Source organism: Augochlora pura, chromosome 10 (genome assembly GCF_028453695.1).
Source record: "Augochlora pura isolate Apur16 chromosome 10, APUR_v2.2.1, whole genome shotgun sequence".
Lineage (NCBI taxonomy): Eukaryota > Metazoa > Arthropoda > Insecta > Hymenoptera > Halictidae > Augochlora > Augochlora pura.
In genome coordinates, this window is record NC_135781.1 from 18,604,540 (window position 1) to 18,624,644 (window position 20,105).

A 20,105-nucleotide genomic window follows, 5' to 3' on the forward strand; every position below is an offset into this window, starting at 1 on the left:
TTAGGTTAGTCAACAGTATAAAAAGATTTGGTTTAACTTGTCGACTCATGTTTGCTCAACTACTTGTTGACTTCGTACGTCCAATTTAAACGAATCCGGTTCCCGATTCGGATAAAAACCACTGTAATTTTTGTATTCCTCCGAGCCGTCCACTGATTCGCCACGATTTAATCAGTCCAGAGTACTCTTTAATTCGCGAAATCGCGTTAAAGTAACAGTATTCCGCGCGTACGGCGAAGTAACGTAACCCGCTCGTTGTTTTAACGGTAGTCGAGTTATCGTTCCGCCGTCTCTCAATCTCGAGGTTCGGTATCGTTCCGCGTTCCTAATCGCAAGAATCTCGATACTGTAGCCGGACTGTCCGATTAATTCCTGTGGGAACCCCTTCGCATTATGAATCGACGATGATCCCCCTCCCCGTCGGCGAGATCGGCCGGCCCGATAACCGATTACAAATACGGCTCGATAATCTCGTTCGCGCTCGTGAAGTCAAGCCGAATCGGGCCGGATTGAAACATTACGGCGGTTTTCGCCTCAGGAAATTGCCGATCGCGGAAACTTCCTGCGCCGCGCCGGGGAAAATGTGGAGTACCGCGAATGCAGGAGGAAGAAGAACAACCATAATTTCAATCTCAACTGAAGCGTTCAGGGGCACGGTCGCATTTACCGTGCCCCGTATTCGACGGAAACGAGAGAGCAACTTGAAAAGAAACATATTAATCCAACGCGTGAAGTTCGCGTTACTATTGCGACTTCATTGGTAACTGTACCGTTCTTTGAAATATGTTTTAACATCGAAGTAATTTATTCAACAAAATGAAACTTGGAAAATTAACCCCTCGCACTATAACAAGTGAGACTCGTGACGCAGATTGCGTACATAACCTGCTAAATACGAACGTTCGTCGTATCTTATAAATTGGAGCAACATTTGATTCTTCAGTGACTGAATAAGATACTGAAGTCTAAATATATTAGAACACTTTAAGAACATTGCTATCATCTTTTCGATTTATTGATATTATTAAAAGAGACGATCGAGTTGAAACATTTTCTTTTTCGTATAAAGATCCACGGTTCAGTTGTCAGAATCTAGGGATGAAAATAAATGGAGACGTATAAGAAGCAAAAATTGGCTCCTTCTATATAATTATTGAAAATAAGATTATAGTTTGCTATAGTAATAGTTTAGTTTAATACTATAACTTAATAGTGTATCGTTAAGATTATTACTAAATTTATCTAATCTGTATTGATTTATAACAGCAACACATTGAGTTCATTCTTCCTTACGATTTCTATTACAATATATGTAACATAATATAATACATAATAATAAGAAATAATAATAATATATAATGTAATTTAATATCAAGAAGCGAAACAAAAAAGGCACCTGGATTTATTACTTAAATTTTTGGTAAATAAAGAATTGTATTCTGGTAAAAACTGCGATTACTGGTGCTCTTATTCAACGAGTTGAGTTTGAACGTCCTGTTATAATGGTACATAAATTATGTTAAAGAAATGACAGTTTTAACAGACGTAGAAAGGAGAAACGACGCTTCCGTCGTCGTGAAAACGCAATAGAATATTTAGAATTGCGTGCGAGGTTTCTCAAGACAGAAAACATTGCAGAATTATTCGTTGCAGTGATTCGACACGTAACATCCTCTTGATCGTTTTTACGTTTCTATCATTTATCGCATTCAATGACTCTGAGCTCGACACGCACGCTTCGTTATTTCGCCAGAAGAACGATTTATTTGTTAACGAGCGCGTAATGTTTTCCGTATGTACACCGTTAGAAATCTAGTTGTGCTAATTATTTCGCCGCAAAACCGTAAACTGCGAAACATATTATTTTTTTAAACGAATCCCATTACAACGAATTCGAAATTCACCGCGTTGAAAATATTACCGTTTTCGCATCTCAATTCTAGATCATTTTACAATAAACACGGCCGAACCGTGTTGCGTTGAAATCTATGCAAAGTGGAAACATCACCACTTCGTAAATTGCGCAACGAATTAGTTTTTCATTGAAATTCCTTTGCAGTCTAATCGAAATATTTCCGGTTCAAAACACTAGCTACCGTTCTCGCATCTAAACTTTTGATCGTGTAAGGAACATTAAGGATAGCTCGAGTTGCATCGAAATAATTAAACTGTACCGACTTTGGCAAACTGCGTAATAAATTATATTCTAGGTGAATTCCTCTGAAATTTCGATAATATATAAATTCCGCAACGAAATATTTTTTTAAGCTAATACCATCATGTACGCATTTAAATTCTGAAGCATCTACCGAATGTTATAGGCAGACCAGATTGCATTTAAGTAAATCAAGCATTGTAACTTGAGTAATTTCGGTACCGCGTAACCTAGAAACGAGTCATTTTTCAGTAAATCTCTGCTAATAGAGTTTACTTGAAATATTTCCCGTTAGAACAGCTACCGTTTTCGCATTTAAATTCCCGATCGTATAAAAAACCACCAAGGCTACTAGAATAAACATAAAGTAGAAACGTACATTCGGTTATACTTTCTGTTCGGCTGAGTTTCACTGACTCGCAACCGCAGATTATCCGGAATCCAATAACGAGAGATTTTTGTGAGCTCGGTCTAATTACATTATTCACGTAACCCCGCGGGAAAAAAATGTCCACTTCGTGAAGAAGTCTCGATGGAACTTGGCACCTATTGATCTGCCCGCAAACCCGTTGAATTTTAAAAAGATCAGTACCACCTTGATCCTGATCGCCGAGGAAACCGTATTCGTATTTAATAGCAAGCACATGCGAGGAATTTGAACGACTAACCTGATTACCGTCCATCGTCCAGCATTACCTTCCACGTCCATCCATTAACCAATATTATTCATGCATGAATTGCTGGCTGAAATCGTAGCCGCCGGATTTCGTTTCGCTCCGCATAGAAACGCGACCGAACGGAACTCTGGGGTGAAAACGCATCTCGTCGATCTAGCTTCGTCAAATGATATCGTCCAACGAGTCGACAGGGTTTCCCATCGATTCTCTTTCGCTCCTGGCTAAAACTAGCCCCGTTATCGTTGACCAGATTTCATTCAGGTGGCGCACAATGTTGAAAAAGATTGATCTTCTCAGCAAAACCTCAAAATCCATTTTCTTTTCTTTCTGCAAATGGTGACATCAATTTCTTTTAGAAAGGACTACTTCTCTATTTGATACTTTCAATGCCGGATCACGTCTTCAAAATATAAGTGTTAGAAATCTCTTTTTACCGTCGTTGTTCCAGTTTCTTCATTGTTCTATAATAAATTTATTAGTCTTACACGTTTCCCAGAAATGTTTGCATACAAGATTCCCGGATCATACTTTCTTTCGTGTTTCGTTCTTCATGACGTGAAGTATGATATTTAGTGAAATTGGTCAAATTTAACGTTGCTTATGTATTCTTTTTAATTTATTAAAATGACTAAAGAAAGAAAAAAAACTCATGTTTGGCTCTTGTTTACTGTAGTTGATAAATACAATTTTTATTTTGCATAAAGTTTTGAGGTCTATTTATCACATTTTACAAAAATATATTTTGGGATATAAATAAAAAAACTGGAGTTAATGATAAAATAAAGATCGTCCAGGCTAATAATAAAGAAACATAAATCGGATGAAAATCTTTTTTTTCCTTTAATAATTGCAACAAGGTAGACATAATATAATAATTTCTTTAATCTCTTCCATTAATCTCACAGTATTATTTTTGACTTATTCATTTTTGTCGTAAGTGCATAAAATCCGCAGTTTAGTGATAACACGCTAAAATCACTGGCAGAAGGAATGAATTTTCAGTTAACTCTAATCTTTACAAACTAAGGAAATTATATTTCGCACTTGCGTTAGCAATATTTATAGTTTCAGTATTGAATCAAACAAAATAAAAATTATGTTCGTGAACTTAAGGTTAATATTTACGCAAATGATGCACTAACGTTGAATCGCAATAAAAATATTCAACGAAGGAATTTGCTTTCTTACAAATGAGTAACGCATTCTAAGTTGAATTGTCTATGTTTCCTAATAAAATTCGATTATGTGGCCACCTAACTCAACTAGTTGGAGTACTCCACCGCGTTAATTTTATGATGATCGTGCTCGTAAAAATCGGCAGCATGGAAGGGCTCGAGGTCACGAGCGCAAATTCAATGGATTCGTTAGGGGCCGACGATGTGTTAATGCTGTTTTCACCAACCCGATGCGCGCCACTGCTAAGAAGATTACGTAGATTTGCGTTAACGTTTCGGAATTAATGGCCGCGCGCGACTGCCACAGGCTAGGAGGCACCGGCGTTAAGAAGATAAAAGGGTAGAGGGCAGAAATCTTAACTCACTCCTAAACATGAAAGCCACCGCGTCGACTTAGCGCGAGTTATACCGATCCGCTAGTAACTACGCACCCGCGACGCTTTAAATTACGGTTCAATGCACGCGATGCATCGCGATGCTGCCGCGGCTGCAATCTGCTCTAACTCGCCGATTAAGTAAAGCGTCGATTCCGGTACCTCTTGGTAGCAGAGAGAACTCCGCGTAGAATCCATTAATTTATTACGCTTCTGGAATCGTTATATTTTTCTCGAGAGAGTGCTACGCCACACCGAGCCGACGATCTTAAACGATTTATGAGTTAAACTGGTCTTACGGTATTATACATCAACAGCTTTGACGTTAAATTTCTTTGAAAATTACATTTATTATGTCTGCAACATGTTGTACACGAAGTATCAGGCAGATTAATCAAATAACGCTATACTGACAATTTAAACGTATGCCATTAAGTGTTTCATTTCAAAGAGTACTATTTATTACCTAATTAACATGATCCGTGTTAATGAATCAATGGTAGTACGCCCTCGGATAGAAATTCAAAGTAATTATGGAGATATGCATTTTCTGAAAACAACATCTGCGTAGTTGGTTTATAGGCTGTCAAGAAAAGTACCTGAAAAATCAATTCAAATTTGAACTGCGAAATTTGCGAACTTTTAAGTAAAGATCGAACATTTGAATTTGGAGTATTTGGTATTGTTTTGAATAATTATTGATCCAAGGTCATTATCCGAATGAATTCTTGTAGTGGAATATTTTATTCGAATAAATTATTCTCTATATTCGTTCTAGTGAGTTATTCGCATAACTCTTCGTTCGAATAATCTCCTCGCATAGAGATTACACAATTATTCGAATAATAATGCAATTAATTATAGACAGTTTTTCTTTTCACATAATTGTATAAGAATATATTTACTCGAATACATGCAGCATCAGTTTAATTTCAACTACTTATATTATAGTATTATAAAATTATCGATGCTTTTCTCTGTATTGTAAAGATTATTAAGTTATGCAATCTACCCAGACGTAATAAACAATATGTAAATGATTTATGGAGAAAAACCCTTTTTTATATTTAATTATTACTATTCGGATCGATTATTTTCAATACGAATTCCTGTACAAATAAATTCTCATCCGAATAAAATCCTATTCGGATAAATTTTTATCTGGATACATTATATATATATATAATTTAGAGCTCACGTAAAATGCTAGAATACTTTCAGCCGTTGCGTTATTTAGCGTCGCGCGGAATAGCGACGCCATCGTCGATTTTACAGACTCCTAGATAGATATACAGTTGTCGTGACCCGATGCCATGCCGGTCCCGTCGGATCGGTCCTGGGTACGCGAAAATGTCGCAAGAACGGCGACAGTTAGACGAGCCACGGAGGGCTTTTCCGTGACTCGTTTACGAGCACGTTGTACCTGACATTCCGGGTCTACGCTCGCGGAAGAACGTGTTCTCCGGCGAGTCACTCTTCAGGAATCCCTTCGAGGCAAGTAAAACCGGCCTTGGACCTCCTTGAGGCCTCCTGTGTCAATATGCTGCGACTGCACAGCCTTCCCCTCTTTGACATGCAGATCGGTACTGCCAGAAGAAATAAACGTGCCTCGCTTTCACGAACTGGGAACGCCGGTCACGATGCGCTCGTCTCGGTGCCCCGCCGAATCGTAATTGCACCCCCCCTATGTATCGCACGAAATTGTGCAATCTTGTCGGCTTTGTTTTCCGTCGATAGATCGCGTGGTTCAAACGATAAACTGCTTAAACTAACTTTCATGCGAGAATGTTCCCTCGTTCCACAGGATGCTCCACTTACAAACAAGTCTACGCTCTTTCTGCCGATGGTGAAATTATCTTCGCAGGGTATCGCCTGCGAAATTTCGTTTCATGCGAGAAACAGTCGATTAAGTTCGCCGGTAACAATTAGGCCGGATTGTGGATCTTTATAATATTACATATTTATAATACGCTCAAATGTTTAGAAATGCTTTGTATTTTTACCTTATTTTGATCGGGAAGACTCTGTTATTTAACGTTGAGAAATTTGTCTTACTCTGGTTTTCGTGGAATTAAGTACGGAAATGGAAAGTGCATGCAGATCAACACACTGTTCTTCACGAAACAGATTAATGTTTCCGACATACATTATAGTAGAAAATAGAGCTAGAATTTAATTGTTAACTTGCATAAAGGTATGTTATTTAGTAAACTGTTAACTTCTGAATTATCTCTTCTTCTGTGTTTAGTTAATACATACTGTCTTCTGTGTTTAAATAAGTGCTCAGAAGAATAAGAATTTATTTGTACATGGAAAATTTTATAATTCTGTAAGTATTTTATTTTCGTAAAATCAAAAACAGTCATCAATTATTTACGTTATTATTCGAATTATTTTAAAGTCTCTATTCAAATAACTGTAAATAGACAGAATAATTTATAAGGAATAATGAATAATATAACAATATTACCCGATTGTTACTCGGAACAGTTCAAATAATGCTCAAGTCTGATTGGTACTATTAAAATAACTCATTAAGAAACGAAGAGAACTTAATAAAATACGGAAGAGTGAGTGCATTAAGCACGATTAAAATAAACCAAAGTCGAATGTAGCTCTAAGCTGCAAAAAATGCAACAAATTTGCTGATCATTATTCGAACGGCTATCTTCTTCGCATGAAGGATCACGATCACAGGCCGATAACGTACAGTCGGATCAACTAGTGCGAAATCCTTGAATCGTGACAGGAAATCAAGCAGCAACTCGCAGCAGGAAATATAAATTTCGGGAAGTTAGCAAGCGGAAAATAATTGAAGCTAATTAACACCATCGGACGGACACAGGATGAACCTTCGTTGGTTGGACGGCGAGCCTTTGCTTCGATAAAATCTCTGAATGCGGTTTAGATTTACAGTGATATCACTTGGACGCGATCGGTATCGAGGTGTGCGTACCCGTATCGATATCCTGATTTCCGCCGACATTCTTGCAGGCTACATTGCTCTCTGCGATTCAGTACCATCGGACGAAGGATACAGAGCGTGTCGGCATCACGGTTAGTGCTGTCGTCGATTCCACGGCTTCCTTTACCCACTCCCTAAATGTGATTACCGGTGTGAACTGTGTTTCTGCTACGCGATCTTGAAAGATCGCGCAAACATTCTAATTTCGCTAGACACTAGTGGATATCAACTAGAGATCAGACGATTGAAATTTCGAAACTCAAGAAGTTTCAAGTTTTCGAAATTCGAAAAAGTTATCAGTCATAAGCTTTTTAGATATTTTTTCAAATAGGATGAAATAATCAACTTTTAAAATTGAAACATATTAAATCAATTTATAAACCTACAGCAATTATTCGAACTAAACAATCGATTTAATCTTGTTTGTATTTTGGCATCGACTTAAAAAATAAGATTTCATTGCTTTTTGTGCACCATTAAAATCGATGTCGCTTACTATTTCTGAAAAGATTTATTATCAATAAAGCACGACGAGATTTACGGTTGTTTGCCTGGTCATTGTCATCGTGTCGCTTTAAAGTCGTCTCGTTTCCGTCGCGACAGACAAAAGGACCCAGTTTACGTAACGTTTAACATTGAGTTTTATGGTACAGTAAACAAGCAATACCGAGAAATTTTTACGGCTGATGGAAGATCCATCCATGCATTCAACGAATTGGATGCACTCAGTCGTGAAGAACAAATCGTCCGACGATGGACTTGTGCGAGTAATTCAGTGCTTGTAAATCTTAGATGCGTGAGATAGAAATTCAACGGAATCGGAATAAAGGAAATGCAATCATGAATCAGTATCTGATTGTAAACAGTTAACTTTTGCTTCATTATTCGAGGATGCTTCCATCCTCCTTGATTTTATAGCGATTTACGGCAATCTTCCGTTTAGGAAACCCATATTACAAAGTAAATACCCATAAAAAAATCTAATAAATGATTTACATCCTCTGAGAATACATTTCATCGCGTGTATAATAGCATTTATTATAATGGAAAATTAAATATTTTTTAATATCCGACGATGTGTTTTTTTTCAGGCTCGATTACGTTCTTGTTAATAACTTATTTACAGTTCATCATCTTTATCATTTCAAAACTTTGCTATATTATGCACATGAATTTCGTCGTGTCTCTAGTTCATACTGTTAACAAAATTACTCCAATAATCTTGACTTTTTTTGGACCAAGCCAAAAAAAGCACACTTGCATCACGCTGTTAACATTACACTGTAAATTTTATGCAGATACGAGAACAATGGATAAGCAAAAAAGGGAATTACTACAAAGATTAATAGAATTTAAAAGCATTAATAGACTACTGTTCTATTTACTAAAATTGTAAAAGGAAAGTAATATCTCTTTTGTTTCCATTACCTTGGTACTGATCCAAACAAATTTTATTTTACATAATGATCCACAGTTTAGTTACCATCCTGATCTGATTTATATGTATATATCACCAAATTATTTTTCCTTATTTTTTCACTATTCTCTTGTATTGCATTATTTTACTTTCGTTAATATATTTTACAGGTTGTTCCGTTTTATATTGTTCATTTTATATTATACAATGTTCAATCTTTGTTTATTTACTCTAATTAAAAAACTGACTTAGCATCATTGATAGGGCAGAGTATATAAACATAAACATTCTACATAAATTCGTATAACGTACGTGTTTTATTACTGTTATTAACCCTTTGCTCGAAGCCATTTCAGCTGCAAATCTGAAATAATTTTTCTGGCTTATAGTATTTCCATTTCATATAACAAAATTCATTATACGGATATAAAATTATGGATATAAACTTTGGCAATATTTATAAAAATAATTTTGGAACGCCTTACAACAATTTTAATACCGCTGCAGAGTCGCCACTTGAGTGCAAAGGGTTAATATATTGTATTGGGTTGGGGAATAAGTTCGTAGCGTTTTTATATTTTCTCTTATTTTACAACGATTTGTTGCTGTTTGACAAAGTGTATAACATTCATTCGACAGAGCTGCCTCTGCTCTACAAAACTGTGCTAATCGTGTTTCTATAGTCATTTAATTTTTTATTATTTTTGAGACTGTAGTGGTACATGTTCGGCGACCATAATAACAATTCGAGCTGTCCGCTTGCAGATGACAAGGTTTTGGCGAAAAAAACATTCCTTGACGTTTGCTAGTACGGAAATTACCTTATTCCTTTATTTATTTTTAATTTATTTTTCATTTTTTTTACACATCAACAAATTGGTCGAGAGGTGGGAGGAGGTCGTAAACAATTACAGCGAATGCATAATGGATTAATTAATTGTTGTAACTATTAGCATCGTTTTGTAGAGCAGAAACAACTCACACACTTTGTCAAATAGCAATAAATAAAGAACGCTACGAACTTATCCCCCAACCCAATGTTTTGCAATACCGAAACAAGTTACATGTACAAGCTAGTAAGTAAATAAAAGACTGTAACTCAATTCAGATCTACATCTGCATACCGCAAGTTCTGCTTATATGCAAAACATAAATGAAAGAAATCTGTTACATGAAGTGGAATTTTATACTTTCCCGAAGAAAATGCGAGCTATGGAACATTATTTATCTGCATAGAATGATGGAATCCAGTGCACGCATACTGAAGCGGTGCCTAAGATGCAAATAAAGTCGCGGAATTGTTTTCGAAGAAATCAAAGATTTATTGTGGAAACCTCGGCGCGATCTTTACAGAAATGAAACAATTAAGGGTGCGGTAACAGTTTTTCATTCCCACGCTATACGACCCTCATATAGTGACCACTCCTCTACTCGAATAAATAAGTTCGCGTACGGTTACACATGATTTTGCATATTCTCGTTCTCAACGATTAGCGATATAGAGGTTGCCGGCTATTATCAATTATCCATGCTATCCTTTATAGGTTTCCTTGGTTTCCTGGCTAGCAGACATTGATCAATCATTTTTATCTGAATATCTCAGGAACAATTTTTTCCGATGGTTTTTACTCCGCTGCATGCTGCGTGGAAAATGACTGTTACTATCTCTTGGATTAGCTTTGTCAGCTCTTTCATTCAGAAACGCCTGAGGACTGTTACCAGATCATTACGCAAATTTTTATTTTTATAGTTCATTTAAATCGAAAGATTGTACAGCAATTAGATAATTCCTTGCAGCGATCGTAAAGTAACAATACAATACATTTTTGTTAATGTACACGTTTACTTGTATTCAAAAAACTTATTTTTGATTTTTGATTACTTCTTTTTACATTCAAAATAATTGCTTTGTTTCATGGAATTATTATTTATTATTAATCACTTAATTTGTTATTTCCTGTTCGTCAACTATATATAGAAAAAGATTAATTCTTCGAGGCAATCAACAACTATAAATCTCGTGTAAAACCAATAAAAAATGTTTTATAAACTATTTATACATTTTCTTTTACATGGATTGTTTTGCTATATAGAATAAGGGATAAGACAATTTAATGAAAAAATTCTATTTTGAGAAAATTGGAAATTGAAGGTACAGCAGAGACTCTCTTATCCAAAGATTTATTTTTGTAATATGTTGATACTAAAGCATTCTATTATCTAATACTTTCATTCAAGCTTTCTAGTAGGTGACAATGTATCTAAATAATATAACGATTACATATTCGAATAAAGAAGTCGCTATTGTATATAATTCTTATCATCACAAATATAACAAAGCAACGTGATAAAATAGAACAAGTCATTTTTCCGCGTTCATTTTCAATATTTAAAAATCTCCTTCACTTATTAAAAACGACTTTTTAAGAATAGTTAGATTTCAGTCTCAAATTAGAATATGTTTCTGTTATCCCTGTAATAGATTTTACGTTGCATCTCAATCTAAAATGATTGATGTAAATGTACACATATATTTCCCTCGGTACCATTGGGTGAAAACAAAAGTTTGCTTACTCTTTCATAAAGCAAAGCCTGATATGTGCAAACAATACAGTCTCCGTTCAATTATTTTTAATTTCACAGCAACCCGGCTTTTTCACCGGTGGTCCAAGATCAACAGCCTTGAAAAGCTTTCAGCTGATCGCGAAAACGGCGCACCCTGAAATAGAACTTTCGCAACGGATGTGCTGCGCAAACACAACTTCCTTGCAATAATATTTGCTCATTGAACGATATGCGAAGGTTTAGGGGACCGGAAGAAATATATCGGCGGTTCAGAATTTTTCAAACCACCGCCGTCAAACTATGGCAAAATTTCCGAGCAAAAATTAAGTTACAAGTCATTAACACCCGATTGCCTGACACCGGGAGCCTAAAAGCATGATTTTGATATATCGGTATTGCACTCATGAGGCTGTATCTAAAACTGATGTACAGTAATGTTCACTGAAATTTCCAACATCTGTTACGTTTAAATTGGACGCATCCATCCCCCTTCGTCTCACATCACTGACTGTGTTGAGCTCAGGTAACCGTATCTTAGTAGACGAGGAAATAGATATACGACAGATATACATACTTCAAAAAGATGCCGCGAGGATAAAAAATCATTATGTAATAATGATCTCATAAATTCAGTAATTTTTTTAAATTATCAAATACAGTATGTACTGATGGCTTATTTTAGTATGTACAATTCTTCCAATTCATCCTTCATTAGTTGGGATAATACAATTTATTTATTTCTTATTAAATATATTGTTGAGTTGATAGAGAATATACTTTCTTTGAGTCATGAGGGAGTATTCATGGGTACATTTGAATGTACCCATTCTTGGTTCTACTTATGCCAAATATTTGTTGTTCAGAGTTTCTGAATATCCTCAAACAGGATTTCAATGTAACTGAAATAGACCTGGAATTTCAATATTATCTAGTTTACTTTCGTAGAGGATTACGTTTTGGTGTAATATCTCTAATAACTCACATTGCAAATCATTGATTCGATCGAAGGGATTTTTTATTGCCTGGATTATGTTGGGATTATCAGTAGAAATTATATAAAGTTTTTCATTTTCAATTTTTAAGTTTCTAATTGCAATTAGAACAATGTAGATAGTACAGTATTTCATTGAAAGTATAGTGGGTAATTTGTCCTCAATTTTTCTGTCACTAATAACAATTTCAGTGATTGTTTCTCGTCGTTTACTTTAATAAAAAAATTAATTGTTTTAAGTAACATGTCTCGTAATCGTTCAACAAGTGTCTCGCTAAATCTATATAAACGTGGGAAGACGTCATACCGATATTTTCGTATAGTATCAGTTTCTATGCGGTTCTTTAAGATACAACTAAAACTACCGTTATAACACTGATGTTTTACATTTCGATAGAACTGTCTGCTCGGAACAATACGCTTCTGAAGTTGCAAACGCAAAGCATAAGCGAAACAATCATTCAATTAACCCGTTATTGAGACATGTCTAGATAAAATATAACAGGAAACAACGTTCTAAACGGAATGTAACATGTACTTCTTGCCGCTAATTTACGGCTAATCCGTCACGCCATCTTCGTTTATTCATTACTATATCCGTTAATTACCACCGATGCGTATCGCGGTACATCGTAAATTAATCAGCCCATTAATAGCGATCGAAGGAGCGCGTTTTTCTGCAGGGTTCCGATAAATCGCTCGCCTTGCTCGATTTTCCCGTATCGATAGATCCTTTAAATACAGCGTTACGCCTATTGGGATCGTACGAACCAGTTCAGTTGTAAGACTATCGTGCTTCATTCGTCGTTTGCCTCGCCTTTTCTTTGTCATCCTCGGATAGCGTTCACCAACATCTTTTATTTCTCTCTCTCTATCTCTCTCTCTCTCTCTCTCTCGATCTTCGTGTTATCTTCGCGTTATCTCGAAACCGGCTCGCTCGAAACGCTACATACCGCGCGAAGTAACTTGAAATAATTTAATTATCATCACTCGTTATCTATTTTCTCTTCAATGTTTTCTTTGATGCATCGTCTTCTTGCACCGCTGTCGTACGACGCGTAGTTTTTACGCCAGTCTATCGCCGATGCTGTTAACGATCCCGGTATACGATATCGGGTTCGTAGATTTTTACATCGACTTTTTCCCTTTGCCAGCGAGACAGGTCTATCTTTTTGCCGGGGCCCACCTTTTCTCTCGATCTTCCTCGTTATCTGCTCCGATGCTCTCCCGTTTCTTTGCGCGGCGCGCTACTCGCATCTCCGCCATACCTTCTATCTATTGTTCAGTCGCTCCTTTTCTTTTCTATTGTTCAGACATCTTCTCTTATCCGAAATTTTGCCACCAGCTAATGGTTTCTCGTGTTTTAATTGCCGCCTTTGTCATTGTTACGAGACTCTTCGAGGAACCCATTTTTCCGCTTCGTCATCTTCGGTTGTTTCGTTAGGATGAACCTAAAAACTAGACGATACAGAACTACGGACATATTAGTGTACACGCCCGACAATAAGTATCCGAACACTGCTGGTTTTGTACACGAAGTTTATCCCAAAGACTGATCACGCCCGACTTACTTCAAATCGGACTCAACGCGCAGGATAAACCGCATGACAGTTCTAATTCATCGTGAGGCAGTTTCCAGAGACAATCGAGAAAGGTAGAACTATTCGTTAAGAATATCCTATCCGTATTATAGTAGAATATTCTTTACATATAATTCCTTAGAATATTCCTTGAAAAATGAATGGGAGGAATGAAAGATGAGTCGTGAGGACTCGTGAGAAAAATCCTCAGGGGATGCAACTGACAGAGATTTGTGGATCGATATAGCATACTACATGAGCTTAACCTACTCAAGGTTCCCGAACTATTCGATAGGAACGATGGATAAAAGAATTATTAATGCATATGGAAGAATGAAATTGTAAAGGATGTATAGAGGATCACTGAAATTTAGAAAAGGGCTCTCTACACAATCTCAATAGATTAATAAAAAATTGTCGAGATCATGGATAAAGTTCCACACATTTCGAGAATAAGATAATTAAATTCTGAGGGATAAGAACAATCAGAATCAGAAATAAACTATTGTAATACGTGATAATAGAATTAAGAATATTGTATGGGGATGTATAACAATGTATCCTGGCACTTAAAACGAATAAAGATGACAAACATCTCGCGAGAAGAACATCAGAAACAGTCACCTTGGAACGAGTTAGAAAAGATCTCTCATGTAAGAAACTTGAAAAATAATGAAACATCTTTTTAGAACGTACAGTGGTGTGCATAATTATACATTCAAAGTAAGTTTTACATTTTTGCTGATACTTAATAAAAACTCAAAGAGAATTATTTTTGATATGGAAATATGCAAATATGATGTATTGTTAAGTTTTGGTTTAAACATCATTGAAAATGTAAACATTACTTCGAGACGTAGTACCTGTAGCTTCGAGATTCGAGTCTAAATGTAAAAGTTACTTTGAGTCTGTAGTGAAACAATCTTAGGGCGCTCGTTGAGCAAGATTTCATGACAAGAACATGAGAAATAATGAATAAGCTTGTTGAAACATGGCAGAACTATCTTAGAACGTATATTGAGAAAGGTCTCGTGAGAGGAACACGAGAAGTAATCGAAAACCTTGTCGGAACAAATGAGAATAATCTTAGAACGTCTACGGATGGATATCCGAGAGAGGTACACATCGTAAATATATTTATTAATAAATAATATCGATACTTGCTACGGGAACGACGACGAACCTTTCTAATATCATTGAACAACGTGAACTCTGTTCAATTCTAACTACAACTTTCATTTCCGTTTCCATCAGAACACAATAAAAAATAGACCCTTTAAAGGTTACACGCCATTTCTTGATCCATTTTCTAGATGTCCGTATACTTATGGTCGGGAGTGTTTGTAGATAATTTATGAAATATTTCACATATGAATGAAATGATGTACAATAATTTTTAATATAAAATAGTAATAGTTGAAATACATGTAGCTAAAGTGGTAGAAAATATTGTGCTGAACATTTTTCTTTGGATACATGAGCAATAGGCAGATATTATAATTTCTTTCTGGAATATTGTTACAATCAAGATATTCTTTATTCATATTTTTTCAACCAGAATTAGTAAAATAGAAACCACGTGAGAGGAACAAGGCGATATAAGGTAACATTACATCACCCATAAATTAGTTTAATGAAATAAGAAGGACAACTGTAATCAAAATAAAAAGTATATCTAAAATACGTCAATTTCTTATCATAACGCCAAATATACATGAGAAAGCTAAGAAAATAATTATTACATTGTGGATTTTTATGCATTTACGGCGCGTGCAATCTTACAAAGTGCAAGAGAACGAACATATTAAAGAAAGTTAATGGCAGTATTATTTTATACTTACAGCAAGGAATTTTTAAGTCGGTCTAAAAAACACTATCCTTGATCAGGTTTTGAGGAAATAATATATGAAAAGGAGAAATTGTACAAAGATGCGCAATCTTGTAATTAATTGTAAATGCAAATATGCGTTATCCGATATAACCGGAAAGATTTCTCTTGGATACAGAAAAAGGTTAGAGAATCTAGAATGATTTATTAGTTAACGATAATAAATAAATCATTCTGTCTCTCGAGTCCTTTCGGAGCGAAATTAGCAATTCTTCCTGGTATCGACGACAACGGACGCGATGCATGAAATCGTCGTGGCGCGGCGTTGCGCTGTCTGCGATCTGGAACACCTCCGCCGACAGAAGTTCATTTCCTGTCAGTTCGCCGGTTAATAAGGTTTCCTGTTGCTCGGTTCCAGGGACGAGGCGTAGGATGGGCCGGACCGTGCGAGGAGTCGTGCTACATTGAAGAGGAGGAGCTCCCAGAAGACGAGAGAGAAGGAGGAAGGAACGAAGGATGCCTGCCTCGCAAACCGCCGCCACGGAGCGGCGAAATGAGAGGACGGTGAGTGTCGTCTTGCTATCATTCGGTATCCTTTGATATCGTTCGATATCTGTTGCGATTTAAAGGCTCAATTCAGACACGGTCAATAATTTAATAGAGTCGCAAATAGTTATTGGGTCTCGGATTAGTTATTAAAGATCTCTTACGGCTCTACAGAACTGTTATATTCGGTTTTTCGAATAATTTAATTTTTCATGATTTTTTGGACTTAGAAATGAAACGTTCAGAAGGCAAAAATCTACACTTTCGACATTTGCTATTCTTCGTTTTTCATCGAGGTCGTTGTTCTGAAGATCGACCAGTGCAGGGCGTGTCGTCGAGGTCAAAGTTGCCTTCTTTTAACTTTGCCAACCGTATCTGAACAGTAGACCCGCCTATGACATCCTCTCTGTACACGTTACAGATATCTCACGCTGTTTCGGCAGCTTTTTGACCTCGGCGAATAACGAAGAATACTAGATGTCGAAAATGCTGATTTTGTCTCCAGGATATTCCATTTCTAAACTTAAGATATCATGAAAAATTCAATTATTCGAACATGCGAATATAACAGTTTTGGAGAGCTCAAAGAGTTCTTCAGAATAACTTATCCTTTTTGCAAATTAATGTATAAATCGTTATAAAACAAAAACTCTACGAATTTATTTGCCAACTCAATACTCATTATTCACCAAACACTGCCTAACAAATTAGTCCCACTAACATCTCATTTTTTTATCATTTCAATTAAATGCAATTTTTGAATAAACTTTTCCCCCGACAATAATGCGAACAGGTCAATTTAATATTTAAGATAAAATTCCAGTCATTTAGTCCAATATTCAAAATGTTATTACGTTTTAACCAGTTAGTTGTTGCGACTTATTTAAAAAGCGTGTATAATTATTAATAATTTTGAATACAAATATTGGATCGAACAATGATGGATCCTTTTTAACCCTTTTATTTTATATTATTTTTATTTTATTTTACTTTATTAGTTTATTTTTATTTAGTATGTGTTAGTTTGAACGTGCATACTTATAAAAGACTTATGTTATTTGACAATTTGTCGACTACAGAGAAATTTAGTAATGTGAAAATTCCATCGATAATCGTGTAGCAATTTTTAACGTCGCCTCGGAGACGCCACTTGAGTGCAAAGGGTTAAAATCAACGAACTGTTAAGAAAAAATGCAAATTGCTCAAAAATCCATCTAATAGCGATGTTGCAAAAATTATGTTATCAAGGGTTAATAAATAAATTTTCAAAAATTAAATAGCCAAATAACAATATTTATACTTTAGGTCCAAATGGACCGAGCCACAATCTTCGATTGTTGAACAAAACCTGAATGCAGACTTTGCATTGATTCACTGCTATTGCCAGCAAACATTTCTAGTACATATTCACAATCGAAGATTCAATTGATATCACGTTGCTGTTTTTCCACTCTAGTTAGTCGACAATACGTCTTGACCTATTCTTTCTCAAGTGGATATTGACACTATGACACGACATACCTCTCACCGAAAAATTTTCCGCTACAAGCAAACCTCAAATAGAATTTAAGTAGAGATCGCTGCTTAACAACGAAATCCAGTCAGAATATTACTGCAAGTCTCCGTTAACATAAATGCGCTCCATAATCATTCTGACAAGAAATTTTAATCGTACGTTTGTTAAAATACGTCGAGTAAAAGAAAGTTTGGGGACATTGCAATATAATGCAAATAAATAACAAGAATAATCCTTAGCTTTTTAAATATTTTTTATGAATATAGTTGTGTCAATAAGGTGAAAAAGGAGATTAAACATCATTTTTTGTTTATTTTCAGATTACACACGAGCCGCCAAAATTGAAAACCACTCTGAAAACGCCTCCAAAACAAGCAACAAATCCTCTTCAATTTGTCAAAGTTGGACCATGCTCCTTGTACCGTACCGCTCAGGAGCAGCTGCAGAAAGTCCAAGAGGTGAAGAAAATAAAACAAGAGGTTCGCGATGACCCGGAGGATTGGCAATCGGTATAATAAAAAATTCATCATAAATATATTAATATCCACCATGAACCATTTCGCAAAACGTCGAACTGTGGATAATACCCACTTCTAACATAAATAAAAGAGAAGAAGTATTTAAAAAATTCAAGAATATCGATATATTTATTTTATGTAAAATAATATATGCCATATAACACGAATTCCTATGACGCATCAAAAATATTGCGACCGTCGTTTTCATACAACGCGATTCCTCGTATAACATGCTATACATACAGGGTGTCCCAAAAGTCACCCGTAATCGGAAAATGAGGAGTTCCTGAGATAATTTGAAGTAATTTTTTTCTTAAAGAAAATATGATCCGCGGCTTTGTTTACGGATTATTAACAAAAAAACATTGATCAATGGGAGATGAGTTCGTCCGCTCGTTGGCTCGGTTGCCTTACTTCAATCAAGCTCGCTTCTCATAGGTCAATGGTTCTCGTTAATAACTCGTTAACGATACCTTGGACAAAATTTTTGTGAAGGAGGAAGTTACTTCAAATGACTTCATAAACCCCCTAGTTTCCTATTGTGAATGACTTTTGGGACTCCCTGCATATTCTGTATAGTTCTATAAACATCAGCCCACAATTATTTTCTCTATGGACTGATTTATTAGTTATATTGTATTTAATCCTTTCGCGAATAAGGGATCTTTCAAAGTACACATGATTAAAGGGTAAGCATTGTTGCGCAATATAAAGAGTATAGTAACAAGTATAGTAAATAAGCATATATGCAAATACGTCGTTGTTCTTTCGGAGTAACAATGTGGACCGTACATATACGACCGTATTCGCGAAAGGATCAGTCAAATCCGATGAATATAATTGTTGAATATATTGAAGCATAGCTGGCGATTTTTTTCTAGAATCTGGACAATTGGAAGAGCAGTCGGAGGAAGCGTCAGGAGCACATAATCGAGCGAGTGGTGGAGGTAAAGAAACTCGAGCTGGAGGAACACGATCGGCAGCGTCGTCGAAGTAAAACTTTCTCGGAAATGATGGAAGAGAGAGGCAACCGAGGTCGCAAACTGAGCATCAGCCTGGCCATGTATCACGAGGAAGATGCTAACGACTTGAGTGACCTTGGCATAGGCACCAGCAGCGGAAAGAGCTCGGTCAGCGGCGACACTCACGATGACACGCACAGTGTCCTGGTAAGATGGACGCCTCCCTGAGTAATAACATACATATTACAGACTGATTCATGCTAGATTGTGTATCCTTATGCAAACTACAGATCTTGTTTAATCTTCCTATCGTTTCAAATGTCACTCATTGAGTTTTCATCATAGCTCCCAATCATTTTTGTTTTTAATTTCTAATTAACTTTCTTTTATTTCTACCTATATTAGTCTATTTCCAAGCTACTCTATTTACTTCTCCAAATTTTTATTTACTTATTCCATTGTTCTTTCAACCCTTTACATCCCAAAATGTGATAAATTATCTCTTCTACCATTCTACACAGTCTATACTAATCCTGTGTTCTCTCCTTTCTTGTACACTCGTTTCCCAACATGTTCAAACTTCAATCTTGCTCATTATTCCTTCTGTCACCTTATTCTTACGTTTCTACTGTAATAGTCTTTTTGTTTTCTTCTCGATCCTGTATTTATCACACTTGGTTGATCTTACCCCAATTTTCCTGGATTTTCCGTTTCATTATTTTTGTCAAATCATCCACCAATACTTTAGGTATCCGTTCTATTTCATCGTTGACCTTGTTTTGCTCGTTAGCTTGTCTTGCTATACTTCTTTTCTTATTTATTGTCACTGTATTATT

At 36.0% G+C, this 20,105-nt stretch overlaps 1 protein-coding gene across 6 annotated transcripts in view; it reads left to right on the plus strand.

Annotated features, from left to right (window-relative positions):
• Smash (smallish) overlaps nt 1–20,105 on the plus strand; it is a 324,377-nt gene that overhangs the window by 266,777 nt on the left and 37,495 nt on the right. For all 6 annotated transcript variants that reach the window (XM_078191775.1, XM_078191779.1, XM_078191780.1 and 3 more), the window contains exons 2-4: nt 16,146–16,291; nt 18,110–18,298; nt 19,189–19,476. In XM_078191775.1, coding sequence (XP_078047901.1) covers nt 16,244–16,291; nt 18,110–18,298; nt 19,189–19,476 — 525 coding nt within the window. In that variant the 5' untranslated portion in view covers nt 16,146–16,243. The remainder of the gene's footprint in view (nt 1–16,145; nt 16,292–18,109; nt 18,299–19,188; nt 19,477–20,105) is intronic.